We start from the raw sequence: 20,475 nt of genomic DNA on the forward strand, positions 1-20,475 counted from the left end.
CCCGGGCGATGTCTATCTGGTGATGATGGTCACCCAGCAGCGACAGGTTGTGTTGCCGGAGCGTATAAAGTTACGTTCTCGTCATGAATGGGCACGGACAATATTTCAAGGAAAAAACAAGCAAACCGTAGGAGCAACTGAGAGTGACTTACTACATCTGTGCTGCTGAATACTGTAGAAAGAATGAGGCTTTGGTAGTAAAAGTATTTTAGCCAGCATGGCATCAGACTTACAAGCTGTAAGGTTGCACAGTGTGAAGATCATGCTTGTAAACAATATTTAACTGAAATGTAAGCAGTTGCAACAGCAGTTCTATTGTAGCAGGATAATAGGTTGAAGTGCATCAGGTGGACGGTTTTAAATAACGAACATGGGCTTACCAATATCTCTAAAAAGAAAGGTATACAACAATAGCAGCAACCTGTAGTATTCACCCATGATGCCAAAACTTGGAAGACAATGAACGAGCTTGAAATGTGAACAAGAAACATCAGGGGATAGACAAAGGAAATCAATGCGCAGCATTAGGAGAGGCAAGGTCAACAGTATGAAATAGACAAGCAAATGAGTTCATTACCTAGCTGGAATGAAGAGAAAGAAATGGATTTAATGTGCAGAACAGATTATTGGTGGCTACTGAAGAGAGACAGCATGAATAATAAGGGAACAGAAATGTAGTCAAGATGGAAGAAAATCAGGTGACTGGATAGGAGGTTAAATCTGCGCCGACAGGGTTGATGCAACTTGTATAGTGGAGTGGATAATGGGATATTACTGGAGAAAGATTTCTGCTGAAATAGAATTGACGAAGTTGATGGTGATGATGATGAATAAACATTAATTCACAGGGTTAAAGTCATGCTGCTAAACACTTTTGCTAAGACCTTTTGAGGGGCACGCTGTAATCACTCTATGCTAAACGAACTTAGTTCACATGTGCACTCCATAAATCCAGGGGCAGATTTATGGTCCCTTTGGAAGGGGCAGTCTCATTTCAACCATGTATTTCTTGGACTTTTCTTGGTGAAAAAAATGGTGTCCAGCATTGTTTTCTTATGTAATATTTTTTGTTTGAAGAGAAAAACTCCGCCCACCCACCTTAAATCTGTTCCTTCATAAATCTTACAGTTGCCAGCCACTTACTGTACTGTGTAGTTGGTAGCCCTGTCTAGAACTCAAGATCATGTGCTGATCTAGGAAGTTAAAAATACAGCCACAAGCAAACATCATGGGTAAGAACACCTGCAAACAGCATAATAATCTCATACCTTTAATTACAAAAGTCACCCAAAGCAGAACACTTACAAACAAGTGCCCTCTCTCACATTCCACTTTACATTTGGACAAAAATATCAGATAATTTGCTTTTTGGAAAATGCTCCGTAAAATTGCAAACAAGAACACTGCTAAACAGACACAAAAAACAGTAGTTTGGTCATACATAAACAGAATACAATTTGCATCTTTATAGCAGGCACAGCTTGTCTACTGTTGTCAACAGTTTTTCATCGCAGCCGAGCTTCTTGAGGTTCAGGTCAACCATTGTAAATTCTCTTCACGGCAGTTGCATCATGACCTCAGATAAAAGCTCTCAGTTCCCAAGCATGCCACCTTCACTTGCTAACAGCAACACAAGGACATAAAAAACAAAAAAGACAAGCACAGAGACAAAAAGAAAAGGAAAGCTTAATATATTTTCAATAAAGCAACATGTAAACGTTACTTTTAGTCACACCTTGTAAAAATTCTGGGCAATTAACAAAAAACAAACTGGCAGCATGCACAGTATTGACAACTGTCCTAATACTATAGAGAATTCCAGTAGTTGAAGTGAAGAACACAGCGAACACTAAGTTTGCCTGGGCAGGATTAAAGTTTTGCTGGAACAATACACTATGGAACCAAAGGTCTGTAGCTAGACATAGCATCAATACAGAATGAAGCTATAAGCAGGCCAGTTCATTTTGGTTTCCTTTTTCATCTAAGAATTTATTCCAATGACAAGCAGTGCTTACTCTGCAAATTATATGCAGCAACAAACACAAAGAATACACCAACCACACTGGCACAGTGCGTTAATAATAATGAAAAAAATTAACAGGTTTCTGCGTGCTGAATCAACTCTGCAGGCCAGAAGGTATGACATAGTGGAGGGCTCTGAACTATTTCCGTCCACCATGGGTTCTTTTAATGTGCACCGCAACCTCAGCACATGGGCAATTTTTGCATTTCCCGTTTGCCAAAATGAAGTTACCATGGACAGCACGGCATCTGCAAACCTGTGCTCTGTGTCGAAAGCCGGAGCTACTCAGCCACTAGGGCAAGTATACAACAAGCTATGCAAATGAACACAAGGTAACTGCTCCCTAGAAAATAATCTCCAGTGAAATCTCATGGAGTGCCTAGATGACCTCAGGGCCAGCCCTGGTCTATTTTCAGTGACAACTTAGAGTTGCTGGATAAAGTTATTTCTTACTCTCTGTTAATGAAATGTTGTTCAATATTAATGTGGTTAGAAGTAAGTAGAGAAGTCCAGCTTCCTGTTTTGACCAAGTGGATAAAATGTAACAGTCCTACCAAATAAACTAAATCTAGTATCTGTAACAAACCATGTACTGCATAATAAAGTTAACATTACCTAGTACACAAAGTAGGCCATGAAACATGTCATTAAAAGGAAGCAAGAAACTGGCTATGGGAACAGTCCAAATAACCATCCAACTTACAATAAGCTAACTTCTAAATATGGTCACCTGTTTCTGTGATCTTTGAAACTGCATGGGCCTTAAGAGAACAAATATGAAACAAAGCGACCTAGATAGCTGCGTGTGTAGGTGCATTAACGGCTCTAAATTCAGCACAACACATAAGAAGAAATGACAAACCACACAATGTGAACTGACTAACACCACATTTCAGCACACTGAAGACATGGCACACAGAAACAAACCTCACTTTTATGTCCCACTTCAATCTTCCCCTTTTGCTCCCCAATCTTCCCTTTTGCTTCAATCCTGAGTCAAGGAAGCAAACTAACTACCTACCAAGCAAAATGGGAAATGGCTGACACACCGTTCCTTCTTGCAGCAATGTGAAAGGCCTCTGCTAGTTTTTATGTGATTTTATTTTTCAATTTTTCAAACTTTTTTCAAAGGCCTTTCAAATTATGTGTCCATCATCCTTAGCTGCATTTCTCAGATAATGAAACTGTCTTGCCTGTCTCAAGATGCTATATGCAGGATCAAAGACTAATTGGGAAAAAAAAAAGTGAGGTTCATTTCTGCGTAGCACGTTTCTGTTCAGGTGACACAAATCTGTTGCCAGTGTCTATCATGTCTCCTGTTGTCTCTGTTTTGTGTACCATACTGAATTTAAAGATGTCAAAAACTAAGCTTTATAGCTCATTTCTTTCTTAGATTACTTAGATAAAACTTCACATGCATGCTGAAGTTGAATACAAGATAAAATTCTTCCTTATCATATGAAAGTGTTGATTTATTGTCATAAAAGTGCTATGCTCAGAATTGTAAAAGTGCAAATATATGACACCTTTCCAAAACCTTTACATACATATATAAAGATCCCAAAATAGTCGATTCCCTTCAAACAGCAATTCAACAAGCCAAACATAGTAAAACAGTAGTGGTCCCACTAAAGTGTGCAACATAACAGAGGTGCATGATTCAGTTATTATATGAAGGGCACACACACATAGAGGCTCTTCTGATCGTCCCTTTGAAAATGAATGTTTGAAAAAGCTAAGAAAATGCCTGGTTTGAGAAGCCCTGAAAGGAAAAGGAAAGTGAAGATGGCATCAACCAGGTTGCATAACTGCAAACTACCCAATAAGAGATGCATGCATCAACATCTCTTCAGAAATGTCACATACAGAGTGCACAAAGTTGCATTTCACTGAATGGCATTAGTGGAATAAAAAAATCTAAAAATCTTGAATAACTGCAAAGAGAATATTGTAAACTTGACTGCAGTTTCATCAACTGTTTCCCTTAAGCATACTGCACGATCATTACAGATAGGAAGGCAATGCTATTTGAAATGTTATGCCTGAAAGTGTCCGATTCATAAAAATGTAACATGCTGCATGAAAACATCAAATAGAGCATCTATCTTTCTTTTTCAGAAAATATGGGTCTTCAAACCTCGACAAACTGTTTCAACCTCAAGACCAGGGGTTCTCGGACCTTTCTGTTTCATGGAACCCCCAACAGGCTTCCTTATGTGCCAAGGAATCCCCCACTGCCCCCTGCCACAAACAGTTGGTGTGGCTTGTGAATGCAACCTTTGTGTTTTTTTTTTCCATTTTGTTCACTTTTGGAAGCGTTTGTTTGTTTCCTTGCTTTCAGCAATCAGATTTTTTTTATTAAATGCCCATCTCTCACTCATACTCATACCCCTAACTCCATGGCGAGAATGCAGAAAACTGCAGTCACAAGACAGAAATTGCACCGAACTCGCGTGCTTGACCGGAGCTGGGTTGGGCACAGAATCACGTGACCGCTCGCCCATTTTCATTGGCTACCTACTCCCAGGCTACCTACTATACTCCAGCAGCAGCACAGCATCAGCGTTTTTTTTTTCTGTTTCAACAGATCGTGGCTTTTCGGCGCAAATGGGCTCGCCAGAGGCAAAGCTTTGCCTCAGTGCTAACAATGCCATCAAATTGCCCTGAATAATGCCCCACAAGACATGCGCACCTTCATTGGTCTTGGCTTGGCTCAGCTAGCTAGGCAGTGCAGCCTACACGCCTACAGTCACCACATGCATGGGTGCACGTACTCCAACACAGGTTGTCTTGTGCGTCATGCCCCTTCCACACCGTCTCGCCGGCATTCTAAACATATGTACAGTGACGCGCCCAGTCTTAGGAGGCTGCAAAGTTTGCCAGGCGAGGCGAGTCCCTGCCATGGATGGTGGTGGTGGTAAACTTTATTCAATAAAAATCTCTGTGCCCCCCGAACTAGGAGGGGCCCATAGTCCTGGGCTCCTACACCTTAGTTGCTTGCTACGCCTGCTGAATTAGCTGTTTGGTCTGTGTTCCCGTAAAAACAAAACCACGCCGCGCCGTTACTGGCGCACAGCATTTTGGCGTGCTGCCAAGGTATGTGCTGCGGACGAAACGAAACTGAGGAACAAGTCAAGAAGAGCTAACACTTTGAAATTAGCTTTAACAACAAATCACGTGCTACAGCAGTGCCTGGTTCGCAAGCACCTGCAAGAAATGTACTGGAAAGAGGGAACAGGCCAGTGTGGGTGATCGCGGAACCCATAAAAGCAGCGCGTGGAATCCAGTTTGAGAACCCCTGCTCTAGACAAAGCATGCGGTAAGTTTAAGTAGCAAGAGATATGCAGCCAACTAGTGCAAGCCAATACTCCACACAGCTGTGTAGACATAGATGTGGTACAGAAAAAAATAGATCTTGCCTTGACAAATTCTATGACTATGAAGAAAAAGAAGTTCTGGCAGTAAATGAATATGTAAAGAAGTATATTCACTGATGCTTTTCTCAGTACTCTAAAGCTTCGTAACCAAAGTTTCCTAGCTATCACCACAAAGCGAAATATTAGCTTAAAAATACAGATGCCTAAGTGAGAGAAACTACCTCTCTATGGCACCAGCCACAAAGGCTTCATTAACTCAATAAGAGAGACTGTGTGCCACATTTTTTTAAGTGGGGTACTATCGCAAAAGCAGTTGCAAGTCAGCATGGTTCTTTTTTTTTCATTCCTTTAATAAGGCCTAAAGTGTCCAAAGACTAAGCTAAAGTGACGATTCATTAAATATTTTTTTATTTTTCAGACTGAAGTAACCAGTAAAGTAGTGCAACAATTTTCTTGTCTCTGCTCAATGCCATGAACATGAAGGAATTACAGCTTAACACTCCATATCTGGCCAGATTAATGGTCAGTTTTTCAGTCTAATTTCATATATGCAACTTTGCACTGAATACAAAACCACAGCCAATGCTTTACCCTAGCGAAATGGATAAATTTCATGCTCTGCAGCAAAACGTGTAGAAAAAGCAGATGTGAAATGGAGTTGTCCCACTCAGTGGCTAACAGAGAAAGTTTAAAGTTCACAACTTTCCCTTAAACATCGGCTAAAGAAATGAAATCCAACTTACATTGTACTGCTCCTCGCTGGTAACGAACTTGTACTTTTTAGATTTGTACAAATCGCGGCGTTTTAGACAGTTGAGTACAACAAGGTCACAAAGTACTGTGGCCTGTGGAAGAAAAACACAATGAAGGTGAAATATGCTGCGCACACTTAATTTGCCTGAGCATGTTTTAGGCAGCGAAGACAGATGCCTGTTCTCAGTACTGTCAATGACGCCTGCTTTGTCCAATATTACCTGACATGAGTTAGAGTTGACTTGCACAGCAATATGTACGCACACACCCTCATTCCTCTTGCTACTCAAATAAATCATGTCATGTGATTTGGTTATTGACAAGTCTACTTGTAGCCATGCAGAAGGCTTTCAAGGAAAGTGGTAAAACTATCTCTGGCATACCCCCTTGCCCCCCTTGTGCTTTTCAACTTCTTTCAAGCAAATCTGTGCCCTACTAGACAGGAGCAGGTCTTTAGCAAATGGCTTTGCATCTGCCCATCGGAGCAATGCAAGATTTCAACACAACCTGCCCAGAGCATCGCTTAACTATGTGGTACAAAACACCAGTTGAGGGTGTCCTCATGTACTTACCACTACCATGAGTCCCAAGCCCGAACCTATATTGATGGCGATAGGAATGGGGCTGATTTTGCCTGCCCTGCCTTGGACAAGGATGACAAAGGTGATGCCGTATGCCTTGACGAGGCTTCGTTCTTTCTCGTTGTAGTACTTGGGATACCTGCCAATAGTCAGTGCAGTACGTTTTTAGGAACCATAGTTTTACTTAACACTTCAATTTTTTCATAAGTTATTTATTATTGAGAAAATATTCAGTGTGCCAAGAAATATTCTACTTTTCCAGATGTGCCGCAAATTCCTTTCAATGCAACTAACAAAAGCCAAGAAAGCAGTCACTACATCCACAGAGAGAACTGGATGTTGTATATCAGCAAGTGCATAGTTAATACAAAAATATGAAATTTATGCAGAAATAAATTCACTATAGATGTCGATAAATCAATGTATTTCATGCTTTAGTACCAGCCTAAACAACAAAAAAAAACTGCATCAGATTATAGTGAAGTACAATACCATGTCATGAAAAGGAATAACAATGGTATGAGCAACAATAAGAGCTGAATGTCAACTGAATGTACATGCAGCAGCCTGTGCAGACTGCCTAATACGAAAAAACCAAGTACTAACTACTATTTTATGCATTCAACCTGACTAATAGCAATTAACTCTTTAATGCCCAAATTATGAAGGAACCCAAATAAACAATCATTACCTCCACATCGTGCTGGCTAATGTTCCTACGCTCAAAAGTCAGTATGTAAATTTTATTAGCACTGGTAATATTTGAGAAAGTGGTAAGCTGCCAATTAGCAACAATTAGCATTTGGTGCATTTTGTGTAGCTATTCCTAGTTGTGTGAAAGCCTAGAACCAACTCGAAGACCCAGAGGCAGCAAAAAATTTTTTTTCCAAACAAATGTCTTTCTTCAGTAGAGTTAGTTCTTGGGCTAGTTCTTCTTTTCTGTCTTCTGTCTTCTTTTCCTTGGCTAAAAACGTGCCGTTGCACTGAAGAACTATGAACTTCAAATGTCTTTCTACTTTCCTTGCAATATTTCTCAGAAATTAGAGACGAGGAATTGTTGGATGCTGGCAGGAAGTTGCACATTCGCGCCCTCTTTTTCTTCACACAACTTGCTCACAATGACACAAACATTTTGACTGAAAAGTGTTGGCTGCTGACAACATGTTGGCAATAAGCTTTCCATCCCGATTCCATGTAGTAAAGAGTACACGGCATGCAAACAGTATGTCATGAATTCATAACACTGGGCAACGAAGGGTTAAGAGCAAGCTCCTTTAGTGAGAGCTCACCTAAAATTCCAGCCCTTGGCAAGTGCTGTTTTGGGGTCATCCAGCCGCAGAAAAGAATAGTTAGGAATGCAGTACTTCACATCATAATCCAAGTTGCAGTCCCACGATATTAGCACTTGTATTACACCACCCTGTGAGAAGAAGAAAGGGAAAGAAGCCAGATTTATGAACACATAATACACTACAGGAACATATGATATTTCTCAGCTGCAATATATATTTATTAACTTCAGTGAGCACCACAGCATCATAATAAACTATGATTCAGCTGAAGGCTCTCGAAATAACTTGAATGAGAACACAGCACTCATGTGGTACTCTACTCTATGCTGAACATTCCACACAGAGCAAGCAATGATAATGAAGTAGAGCCTAAACTTGACCGCATGCCCTGCAAGTGACAGGTAGCAGTGCCTACACTCCACAACTTTTTTGGCAATGCAGGAAAAGCTATGGAGCTGAAACACGCCATCTCTTCCACTGCAGCGAAATGCAGTTCCTCACTGCAGTTCATTGTTTTTGCTTAGGGGACTGTAGACAGCAAAGTTTTCCTTCCGTATTTTCCTGCTTTAAATGATGTGTCAAGAAACTAATACACATGCATCACCCCGTGATATTTGCCCACAACTGCTAAACAGAATTTCAAAGCAAATAAGCAACAGGAGATGCATGTCACTGTGATCTGTGATTGACCACTTAGATGTTATCGGATGGTTATCAATTCCTTAGCTATTAATTCTATAAGCTGATTCCTTTCCTTTTCACCAGTGAGCAAATAGGATTGATTAAACAGTCATGTCATGCAAGTGCTGTATATTTAACTACCAAACACATGGCAAGGTGCTTGTTAGGCAGAAGGTACAAGTGTATAACAGATGTGCAGGAAATTGTAATCTAGGCTACCTAAAAGGAGAGTTGAGTTTTTGTGCAATGAAATGACAGTGGAAGTAAATTGAGAAATGACTGAACGTCTGAAACACTGAGTGCCAGTAAATGTTTAATGTTATGTTATGTAAATTGGACTGCATGATTCTGTACTAGTTCGTAAGACTAAATTACGATAGTTTGGTGGATTTCCAAATCGACAAAGCACATTCCAATTTGGCTAGAATGAATATGTTCCCAAACTTGAGGATGCAAGAAGGAGGTATTGCTAACAATCTTGACACTATCTATTCATAACTGTCAGTAGAAATGTTACAATTTGTTTATAGCATGGAAATTTCTTAGTGGCAGTTAGTGCAAGGTACCGCTATAACTGAATATGTCTTAGGGCTATCGAATCTAGTGAATACTAATAGATGGAGTTACAAAGCTTTGTCCTCATGAAAGTGCATTAGGACACTGCTTGCATTATCATTATATATCATTATTATATTGCGCCAAGATGCTGCTTGCTGGCGATAACACCACTTGTTTATTTTTTGAGGAGAGCTCCTGCCAGAGGGGTGACGGGAGGGGAGAGCGCGGCACGCTCGGCGAACTTGGCAGAGCACCAAGACGTTGTATGCTGTAAGCTAAGGCATTAGTCATTCGCATTACGCACTCGTCACCATCCTGTGTGCTTTTTTAACCTCGCGTACAAGACGCCCGCCTGTCCTTCAGGGCCGGTGTTCAGTGTGTTCGCATTATCTCGATGCGAATGGCCGGCGCTGCCGGCTGCCACAAAATTGCTGGATCGCGTCAAAGTGAACCATGCTTTGACAGCAGCGGCACGAACACAAACCTGACCGCGTGCGTTTGTTGATGACTGAAGGGACGGATGGAGATAATGAAATCTCGACCCTTCCAAAAAAATCTGTTGGAAACTTTTTTCTCTCGCGTAATGAACCCTCCCCCCAAACTGATGTCAACTTTTCTGGAAGAAAAGTGGGTTCATTACGCGAGTAAGTACGGTATATGGCGGCTTGGGTATTGGCGGCGAGTGCGAACAAGGTCCGAAAAATCGAGCAGTCAGTTCCGGTGCGTCCGAAATTTCAAGCGCTCCTATACATTGGCTCTAGGGGCCATGTCGCGGTGCCGCGAAAAAGTCCGAATAATCAAGCATGTCCGAAAAATCAGGTGTCCGAATTTTAGGTCGTCGACTGTGTTCTATTTATAGTGTACTAGTAACAGGATTATACATCTTATAATAGGCAGTGGCTAGTAACAATGAGATGTCCACTGCTGCATTGATGCAAAGAAGGCTAGGCCTACCAACGCCTAGCAAGCAGTGTGTTGTCAGCATGCCAGCTGGCTGCACATAACTAAAAGAAGTGCATCACTAGCATGGGTGCGATGTATTCGTTCTTCTAATTTGGGGACAAGCTTATCAAGTGCCTTTTTTGTTTATAAAATTATGGATATAGTATCGAACTATTCTGAGATCCCCTTCGAATTCGATATTTCCAGGTTTGAATATTGTTGGGAATTAAAATATGTATCTTGGTTTCACACAAGGAAACTTGTTGAAAATTGAAATCTGTGCATATTTGTGTAACACGATGACATCTGTGATATATGCAATGTAGCTAAACCTGTAGTGAAGTCACCTTGGTAGCGACGTCATCAAAGTCTTCGCCCGCAGCATCCACCATGTCACCGATGCGAAATACAGGGCAGTGCGGGTCTTTCTCCGGGTGGTACCGGCAGTACTTAATATATGTCGAGTTTTCAATGTCATGAAGGTTGCTCCTGCAAGCAAAGGATGTAACATTGAAGGCAGGCTTCTTACAGGAAAGTTTTCTTAATGAAACAACATAAAGAAGCCTTAATTTTCATTTATAATGAAATCCCAAGCAAACCATAGAGCAGCATCAAATAACAACAGCTATCTAGTACAAGTGCCCTTCACATTTATTCACCAAGATGAAAGTAAGTGCACAATTATGGCCAAATAAAAAGGTGCATGGTTTTGCAATGAGACTCCTTTCATACATTACCCAGCAAAGATTAGGAGGGACTTATAGATGTTCTAGCAAAAACCTCTGGCACACTTGCTGATAAACTCAAAGAACCATTACACTTTGTCTATGTAATACGTGAGAAAAGTTCAAATGCCAAAGCCTGCTCCATATTACCGTGGCTGCTAATATACATCTACCATTGTTAACATACATGTATTTTAGACCATATACCAAGAATCTGATGGTAAGTAACAAAGAATAATTAATTATATAAGATCACACAACACCAAGATCTCCTAAATGTACTAAATGCTGAAGCCACATGTTGCAGATTTTGCCAGCAAATCTTAAGAGGTTGAAAATGAATGGAACATAACCTTTGCAATACTGATAATCAAGGTAACTCTAATGGTTCTTGTTGCCAATTCGAACAAGCAACATAGTTAATATTAAGACAGTTGGTAGTCAGCAGAAGCAGAATGCTTGCCTTCGAACATGGAAGAGTGAGAACTCAATGTAGTTTTTGATGAGGACCGTGAAGTTCCGGACATCGGACAACAACGGTGTGCCATCCTTTCTGCACAAGGAGAAGACATATGGATCAGAGCAATAGTAGAAGTGCACATAGAGTCAGCTCTGCGTAGATCAAATTCAATTAAATGGGACTTCCATGTAAACTTCACTGTGCAACTACATCTGGTTTTCTAAGGCTCTTTGATGCCCAAAATGCCGCTCTTGGTTAGTCCAGTTAAATTAATTTAAACCTGAACAAAACATTTACATACTCCTACAAATGCAATATTCAGTTGTAGTATTACTAGTGCCGCAGCCATGTGATGAGGCAGGACATAGTCAAGAGCACTCAAACCAGCACCATGGCTTATAGTCATGCTATTTATGTGAGAACAGGTACAGAAGTAGCTCAAGAGAGGGACAGAAACTGCTTTGTGGCACTATAATGTAATTGAAATACAACTGGGCCTGCTTAACGAAAAAAGTTCTAGGTCATTCTTAGTAGCAGTGAATTTTGAGTGCAGTGGCTAAAATTTAGCTACAGCATGCAAAAACTGCTCATCACGGAGGTGAGCGGAATTCCATCGTAGTCATCTTGTATCTGTGAATACACCCAGTAATTCTGTGCTCACAAAAATGATTTGCCGCTGTCTATCTGGAGAGAGGCCCCCTTGGTAGAATGAAGTGGTAAAAATGGCAAACTAGTTGGTTAAACCACATACTTTGATAGTAAGGAAACTCAAGTTTATCCAATAAACCTAGCCACAGTGATCTTTTGAAAACTGATAAAATTAAGGGGCTGCATGTCCTCAAGTGAAAAACAGTGAAGCACAAATGAAACATCAACTATAAAGAAAGATCATTCATAATGCAAAGCAAAAATACGTATGAAGGCAGAAAAATAAACAGAGCAGGCACAGTGTTCTTTTTCTTTTTGTCCATTTTCATCCTTCCTGCTAGCAACAGTCACAAGGCTGCCAGCCACCCCCTGACCTAAGCCCAAATACTGCAAGATAAAAGGTGATGTAACCAAGCTGAGCACCTTTGCAGTGCCTAAAATATGTGAACAGTACAATAGGAGTATTGTACTCGAGGGTGTAATGTAGTGATAAGCAGGTTCACTTTAGTACAAAAGGTCCGGAAAGGCCATGCCACAATCAAAGGCAAAAACCGCTACATCAGCTACGACTGACTCATTGATCAGAAGTGCTCAGCTAACATTTTAGACATGTACAGCAGTTGGTTTGTCAGGTATGATGGACAAACTAAAAAAATTTCTAATATTACAGATATTCTACTACCACTTTTGGCACTCCATGTGCCCCTTGAAGCATGTTATCATCTCTAAACAGGCATGTAGGACAAAAATTCAAGGGGGCACTATGTTGATCTAAAGTGCAGTGAGGCAAAAGCCTTTAGCGTGGTGTTGCTGCTTGTGTCACTGATGTGTGGTTAAATTGTTTTTGTTTTTTTTTTGGGGGGGAACCGAAATGGCACAATATCTGTCTCGCATATCCGCAGACGCCTGAACCAACCACGCAACAGAAGGGATAAAGGAGGGAGTGAAAGAAGAAAGGAAGAGGTGCCGTGGTAGTGGAGGGCTCCAGAATAATTTCGACCACCTAGGGATCTTAAACGCGCACTGACATCGCGCAGCACACGGGTGCCTTAGAAATGCGGCCGCAGCAGTCAGGTTCAAACCCGGGAACTCCGGATCAGTAGCCGAGCGCTCTAACCACTGAGCCACCGCGGCGGGTGCTGATGTGTGGTTAAGATGTTAAGTGCACAATTGTTTGTGAATCTTAAATGCCGGAGACACTGGAGGGCAATTCGGAGGCATCCGTCTGATTCGACGCTTTTCTGCAAGCACTCTCCAGTGTCCTAGACAAGGAGAACTACATATGTGTTGGCAGGAAGTAGCGTAGTCGTTAGCACGCTCGGTTGCGGAACGGAAGGATGGTGGTTGTGATCCCATCGTGCACAAAAATTTTTTTCTTATCGAGTTGAAGAGCGTAATGGATAGACGGACAGATGGACGGACAAATGCAAGCATGAGCCATTTAAGGCTTTCGCCTTAATACATAGAATTGTTTGAACCCTACACCAAAAAACTGAGTCTGCACTTCCCTGCTGCTAGCAACTCTTATCAAGAACTTTGGCCTGCTTTATATGTACCACTAAGTCTCACAGAACAGGTGACAAATCCAGGTTGCACTTGCTGATGTAGCAGATTGCATGTTGCTGTATACTTATGAAAGATAGGCTGGTACCAATTAGCAGGTCACTGCACAGTCTGTAGAACTGATAATTAAATCAGTATGCACGTCCCCATTACCGTGACCGTTGTCAGTGCCAAAAAACACAGTTCGTTTGAATCTGTGCCATTTGTCGCAAAGCAGGTTCAAGAACAACGCACTCACCATGCAAAAAGAAAAACCAAAGGCATGTACTCTTGGTTGGGGCATGCTGAACAAGTATTTTAGTGCGTTCCATTGTGCTGGCCGCTACAGTATTCTACAATTGAGCATAAGGATTGCGGATTCCAATCCTAGCTATAGCAGTCGCATATTGTTGGAGGTGGTCAATGCCAGTGCATTGCACTCCACTATAGCAGGCTTAAAACTGACTGAGTTTGGTGTATAAAGCTCTGCCCCCCCCCCCCCCCCCCCCCCCTTTTTTTAACTTGCATTTTTAAGCTGAATGAAATAGAAAGGCAGCACCTAATACTTACAAGGGGCCATAATCTTGCTCCACTGGACACCAGCCCGAAATTTCGCATACGTGCAGAGTTTCATTTGGTTTGGCAGCCTTCACACATCGACCTGTCATGACACCTGCATGGTGCAAAACAGACGCCCACAGGCTTAATAACAAGTTTCGAGAACAACCGATCAAAATGTATTGCGAACTGTTGACCTACTGTCAAAAAAACTCATAATTTCAACCCCTTTGAGAGCTGGTGCTCAAATTTTCCAGATTTGTTCAGACAAATCTGACCACTATCTCATGTGGAGTGGTATATATGATTTTATTTTATTTTATTGCAGTGACTGTGCCTTTTCTTCCTGCAGGATTTGTCGTGCTGATAAGCTTCAGATCTCACATTACATCACCAAGTACCAGGTACACAGGGAAAGCATCACCCGTTTCTTCCCTTATTGCAAGACTGTGAAAACTCAAGACCTCCAGAAAAAGGGGATGCTAGTGATTATATATAATATCAGAACAGTTCGCTAAACAACATTGCTGACACTTCAGACTGTGAAAACTAGAAATGCTTGTTGAATAGAAGCAATCAGAGATTTTCTTGGAGGTATTGAGTCCTCAAAATCTGATAAACAAAAGAAGAAGCAAGCGAAACTTTCTCCATGTACTTGGCACTTGCTAGTGTTGTACGAGTTCTAAACCTTATCAGCACCGCCAATCCTGCCATAAGAAATAGAACTGCGCAATCTAAATCTTTGCATGCATTAACTTTTCAGGCTCTTTTCTTTCTATTTTATACATACTTTTGCATACTTTTGCCTGTTAGTGAAAAGCATCATGATTGTGTTGCATTCCTTTTATTTCATATAATTCCTACCTTGCCATGTCTAATGAAAAATGATTAAAAAAAACAAGCAAGAATGTTGGTAACATTAAAATGGGTACATTGTTTCAACAATTTACCTCTAATGTAACAATGTAACAGGCACTCCAAAGCACCTGGCCATGGTGACAGATTTTTGACACAGTACGAGGCACTAAGGATCCCTGGACGAGCTTAGGAAATATACTTGGATAGTCTGGCCATAGTTGTGATGGGATAAATGGAACAGAAGGTCATTAGGAGAGGCCTCTTCCCTGCAGTGAACTCAGCCTGGCTGATAATGATTGTTTCCACACATTTAATTCCATTCAATAAAGCAAACAATGCTACTTTTAAATGATACATATGCACAGCAAATGTTTAAAAAAATTTGAACAAAATGTGAGATAAGGTCTGGCTGAAAAAAAAATTATTTTTTAGGAACTTGTGACAAGTTTCAGTACAAGAAAAATAATATAATATTTACATTAACAAGGTGAAAAGTGGGGCTGGTTGGTGCTTGACCTTGCAGTGAAAAGCAGCACTTACACGAGACACAGTGTCGTGTCCCCCCTCTCCTGTCTCATGTAAGTGCTGTTTTTCGCTGCATGATAACATTTACAATTCTATATTTTTTTTTAACAGGCAGGAATTTCTGCCGTCGCTGCATTTCAAGAGTTGTCTGCTGCATGTGAGAGACCGCATGGGGGTAGGGCATATGCACGTGTCAGGGACGACAGAAATAACCGTATAGAAAATATAGAAAATTTTAACTGCAAATAAAGCACGCGTCTGTTTTTTAAATGAGCAACAGTGCTTTAGACTTGGTGTTTCAAGATGAACTTTTGAATCATACACCGAGCCCACTACTTCTCTCTATATCACATACTCATAAAATTAAAGCTTCTTTTATTTCAATTTGACATCATTGTGACAAAACATAAAAATATGCTTTTTGCAGTTCAAGCAGCGGCGGCTGCGTTTTATGGAGGAAAAACGCTAAGGCGCCCGTGTGCTGTGCGATGTCAGTGCACGTTAAAGATCCCCAGGTGGTCGAAATTATTCTCCAATACGGCATCTATTCTTCCTTTCTTCTTTCACTCCCTCCTTTATCCCTTCCCTTACGGCGGGTTCAGGTGTCCAAAGATATATGAGACAGATACTGCGCCATTTCCTTTCCCCAAAAACCAATTATTATTATTATTATTATTATTCAAGCAGTGACACGAATTACTCGGGCGTCTCACATGAACGCCAGTAATGAAGAGCCCAGCACAAATCTAAGCCTTCATGTAAGAAAAAATAAAAACCTATCTCAGTTACACACAAAGACGTACCGTTTCCGATCATAATAGACTTCCCAGCGGTACAAGAAGTTGTGTCATTCTCAGACTTGCAGCGGGCCTCTTTGATGCTGGGGTCCTGAAGAAAGCAATACGTTAATCCATATTTGTGACACTCAAATAGTGCAATTAACTTAATGCCAAGAAACAACTCATACAAGTAAATTAAAACCAGTTGTTTTTCCTGATGCAGGAAGGTATCTACTTAATTTTCAGGAATTAGCAATGGGTTTAACTTGCCCCTTAGAAGCCAGAGATAATTATCTGAAAACCTGCAGTCACTTGTGGTCACATTTCAAAGGTGACCTGTAACGTATATAAGCTCTGACATAGCATTCTCCGAGTCCTAGAAGGTGTAGAAAATATACTCACCTCTGGGCAATTTTTAATTTCTTGGCTGGGTGTTATAATCAAGTTTGTAGTGACGAAGAACTGGTTGCTCTCCTGAGTAAGAACCAAAGATATTAACAACATTAAAATATATGCCAAACACAAATTCTCATGCGTTCTTTTTTCTTCCAGGTGGGGGACCTAAACTACTTAATGTAGGAATAATGTTCACTGGCTTGAATTCTGTAGTACCTTTTTTTTAACCTCATATTTACTGACACTGTCGGCTAAAACATTAATGGCAGACCATGGTCACTGGATATTTACTATGATATAATGATAACAACTACCACATCTATATTTTGAAAAGCAAAAACAGCATTAATTGCAAAACTAAGTAATTCAATTATGCAATTGTCAAGCTTGCTAAACAAATCAACTTTATTTGAAGGTTTGAATACCTGCACACCCATAATAAAATAGCTGCAAGGTTCCAAATGAATAAGAATGAAAAACAGACTGCATGCAACAAAAAAAAAGAAACCCAAACACCTTCTAAGTCATTCAACCCATCCTCATGTTTTTTAAAGTGAGAATATCACACGCAGCTAATGACTGGCAGCAATTTAAGTGAAACTTTGGTGTTAACAGCGGCACTCATAATAAAAAAAAAGTCCTGAAATGGAAATTAGTATGCAAATATACAACTGTGCCTTACCTCTGGTGGAACAACAATGTCTGCAATGTCCCAGACACGTTTGTATACAGACTTGTCCGAAAGGAATGGATAAAATGCATCGTCCGATATGTTTTTCGTGGACACAACCCCTTTAACTTTTGTTGTCGTCGCTGCATTAAAGGAGCTGAACTGCTGGTAGCCCTTCTGGTAGATGATGACATACCTGCACCGAGTATGACCATTACCATCACATATGACAAGTGCACTATGAGCAATAATATGGTGACTTCTTATGACTGGCTGGCAGTCTTTCATTGACTGTACTTAGGGTCCTTTGTCCTTTACTTTTTTCATACAAATCAAGCATAAAAACTGACTGCCAATTTTCAATTAAAAATTGGGTAGAAATTGGCTATTAGGGTGTTCAGAATCGTCCGGTAAATATACATTAAATATGGTAAGTACGACCATACAGCAAATGTTGCTAGGCAAGCACAGCAACGGTAGCAGCGGCAACAAATTACTGTATTGGCTGTAGAGCGCTGTCAAGCTGCACTAAAATAAAAATAAGTAATCTTGACAGCTCATGCCAAAATGTTTTTCATGGCTTATTATCTTCATAGATAACTTATATGACAGGAACAATGTTTACTGAACAACATTTTTATACTTTTTTCATTAATTCACAATTATTTCGCCATGCACATTACTCTTCTCACCCATAGTGTGAGAGGGGCTGTCATCCTTGCCCCTCCAAAAGTTAGGACTTCCACAGGTGCTACAAGTGCCTCACTGTGTGGCTTTGAAGCAAACCTTTTTGGCTCAAAACTTACGATAAAGGGTGCACATTGCAAACATGCAGCTATGAGCTTTGCATGTTTGCTGAGAAAACATTTTTTGCAATGTCATAGCTGCCATACAGAATGCAAAAAATTGCTTTTTTGAAATTCTGATGTCTGTTTGTGTTTTTATTTTCCGTACCCTCGCTGCAAAAATCCCTTTTTGGTATATATTGGTACGTGGGGTTTAATGCCCCGAAGTGACACATAGGCTATGAAAGATGCCGTAGTGGAGTGATCCATGTTAATTTAGACTATCTGGGGTTCCGTAACATGCGCTGACATTCAATAGCTTCAGTACCACATCAATAGCATTTAATCTGTGTCAAAGTGCAGCCTCTGAACCCGGGATTTGATCTTGCAACCTTGGGACCCACTGCAGTGAGTGAAAATCTCTTTTTAGGATTGCTGTGTATCAACAAGTAAGAGAATGGTGTTAGGACAGGACTGTGTGTGTTACCATGGCGTAATGCTTGATGCAATGATGCTAACAGCAGCAACGATGTTAGCAATGCCAATAAGTGTGTCCTGGAGGCTTATTTTTAACAATTAAGCACTGCATGAACTGATCCTGAAATGAAGCCTTGCAAGAATAAAAAGCATATTAAAAGAGAAAATTGACTGACTACTACTAGTTTTCTTACAGCACTTTCAGTAATTTGTGCTTACAATTTAGCTTAATTTTTTTCAAGGCAGCTTTTCAAGCAAAAATCAGGTTTCCTGATTTTTAGATTTCTATACATCTATGCAATGCGCAGAAGCAAAAAGTGGCAAAGTCCAGTTTATCTGAAAAAGGAGGAACCCAACAGCTAGTGAATTAAGGTGGCTGCCTCAAGATTTAATCAGGACATTGACTTCTCTTCTCATGACACGAGTTTCACTGTGGCATTATTAGTAATGGGCTTAAGTTTGGAGAACAGTTACCTAATAGAGCCATTACAATTACATAATGCCGTTGGTATATATACATGAGCGAATTCTTTCACATTAAATTTAGTTTGCCCACTTGAATGTGCTGTTGCAATATAGTACAAAGAATGCTTCGTCGGCAATCCACCTGTAGCCACGTATAAAAGCCACTGAGACGAAAAAATGTGGAAAACCAGCAAGACGCCCCGAAGATAAGGTCTGTAAAACAATACCGCTCTTTATCGTCTAGATAGTTCAACGCACCGCACACACACGAACGCACTGATCTTGCACCGTGGACAAACGTATGTGGATAAGAAAAAAAATAGCGTTTTTAGGCAAGCTTGTGACGGCTAGCTAGAGGGTGTGGTAAAACTTCAGAGCGAGCCGTGTAAAAACGCTGAGAAAAAAAAATTGCGGAACACTGTGGCACACTGTGGCACACGCACACACACATGAACACACGCGAACGCCGCAGCATTCAGCGTGTGTGCTTCCTTTCGCCTTCCGCGCGCTCATCAAGCGGAAATGTTGCACGCCGAAAAATTCAAAAACAAAAAAAAGTTGTTGACAGCTTTCACCGCTCGTGTCCGCCGGCCTGTTTGCCGCCGCAGTTAATTCTACGAAGAGCGAATACAAGTTTTCAAATTTTGTTTCTCGATCGCAAGATCTTTCTCGATCGCAATTTTCCGCACGAAACGTGAAATACAGTACTATGTCATAGTATGAGCCCGGCGGTTGACCACTGCTCTCCTCAAAACGAAACAATGACAGTATACTATAGTTTGAAAAAACGTGCTTACCCAATGATGTAGCCCAAAATGAAAAGTTGAATGAGCCTATTGAGCACGCCGATTTTTTTGTTCCCGATGTGCACGACTTTGAGAGTGTCGTATTCAAAGAAATAATTTCCTGTAGCCTTAACGCAGTTCATCCCCATGGCGTCCGGAAACTCTGCACAAACAACTGCAGCAAGGAAGACCAGATACGGTCGGCCTGCGTGCGGATGAGCTTAGCAGCTGGTAGTACGGTGCACGACGGTGCGCGCGCGCAAGGGAACTGCCGACGATTACGCGATTTCGTTTCGAAGTGCACGCCGTACACGCCTCCACCCCTCCACCTCCATTATTCCTGCTCTCTCTCTCTCTCGCTTTTCTGCTCACGTGACAACGCAGCAGGTGGATAGATGATGTGGACGTATGAATTCAGCTTAAGTGGGAGAAACTGATGAAGCCAAGCGTCGTTTCTGAGGGTTTGATAACAATTCTGAAGTGCAGTTTGTAGCGGATCTGATTATGATTGCAGGCTTTCTTTTCCTTCATCCTATTCTCGCCACTCAAACCTACACCGTGTGAAGTTTTACAGGATTAAGCAACCTCGAATAAG

At 41.0% G+C, this 20,475-nt stretch overlaps 1 protein-coding gene across 2 annotated transcripts; it reads right to left on the bottom strand.

Annotated features, from left to right (window-relative positions):
- Window positions 1-1,254: 1,254 nt before the first annotated feature.
- Window positions 1,255-20,213, bottom strand: LOC144121273 (P2X purinoceptor 4-like). 2 transcript variants are annotated; one of them, XM_077654394.1, is made up of 11 exons: window positions 19,893-20,213; window positions 17,381-17,564; window positions 16,705-16,776; window positions 16,327-16,411; window positions 14,153-14,255; window positions 11,396-11,485; window positions 10,555-10,696; window positions 8,024-8,154; window positions 6,726-6,873; window positions 6,144-6,245; window positions 1,255-3,785 (listed from the first exon to the last, which is right to left on the bottom strand). In XM_077654394.1, the coding sequence occupies exons 1-11, from the start codon at window positions 20,027-20,029 to the stop codon at window positions 3,759-3,761; spliced, it is 1,221 nt and encodes a 406-aa protein (XP_077510520.1). In that variant the 5' UTR covers window positions 20,030-20,213; the 3' UTR covers window positions 1,255-3,758. The 2 variants fall into 2 exon arrangements, with proteins under 2 accessions (XP_077510520.1, XP_077510519.1); XM_077654393.1 differs by having other exon boundaries at window positions 1,426-1,620; window positions 19,893-20,164.
- Between the last annotated feature and the right edge of the window lie 262 nt (window positions 20,214-20,475).

Source organism: Amblyomma americanum, chromosome 2 (assembly GCF_052857255.1).
Source record: "Amblyomma americanum isolate KBUSLIRL-KWMA chromosome 2, ASM5285725v1, whole genome shotgun sequence".
Lineage (NCBI taxonomy): Eukaryota > Metazoa > Arthropoda > Arachnida > Ixodida > Ixodidae > Amblyomma > Amblyomma americanum.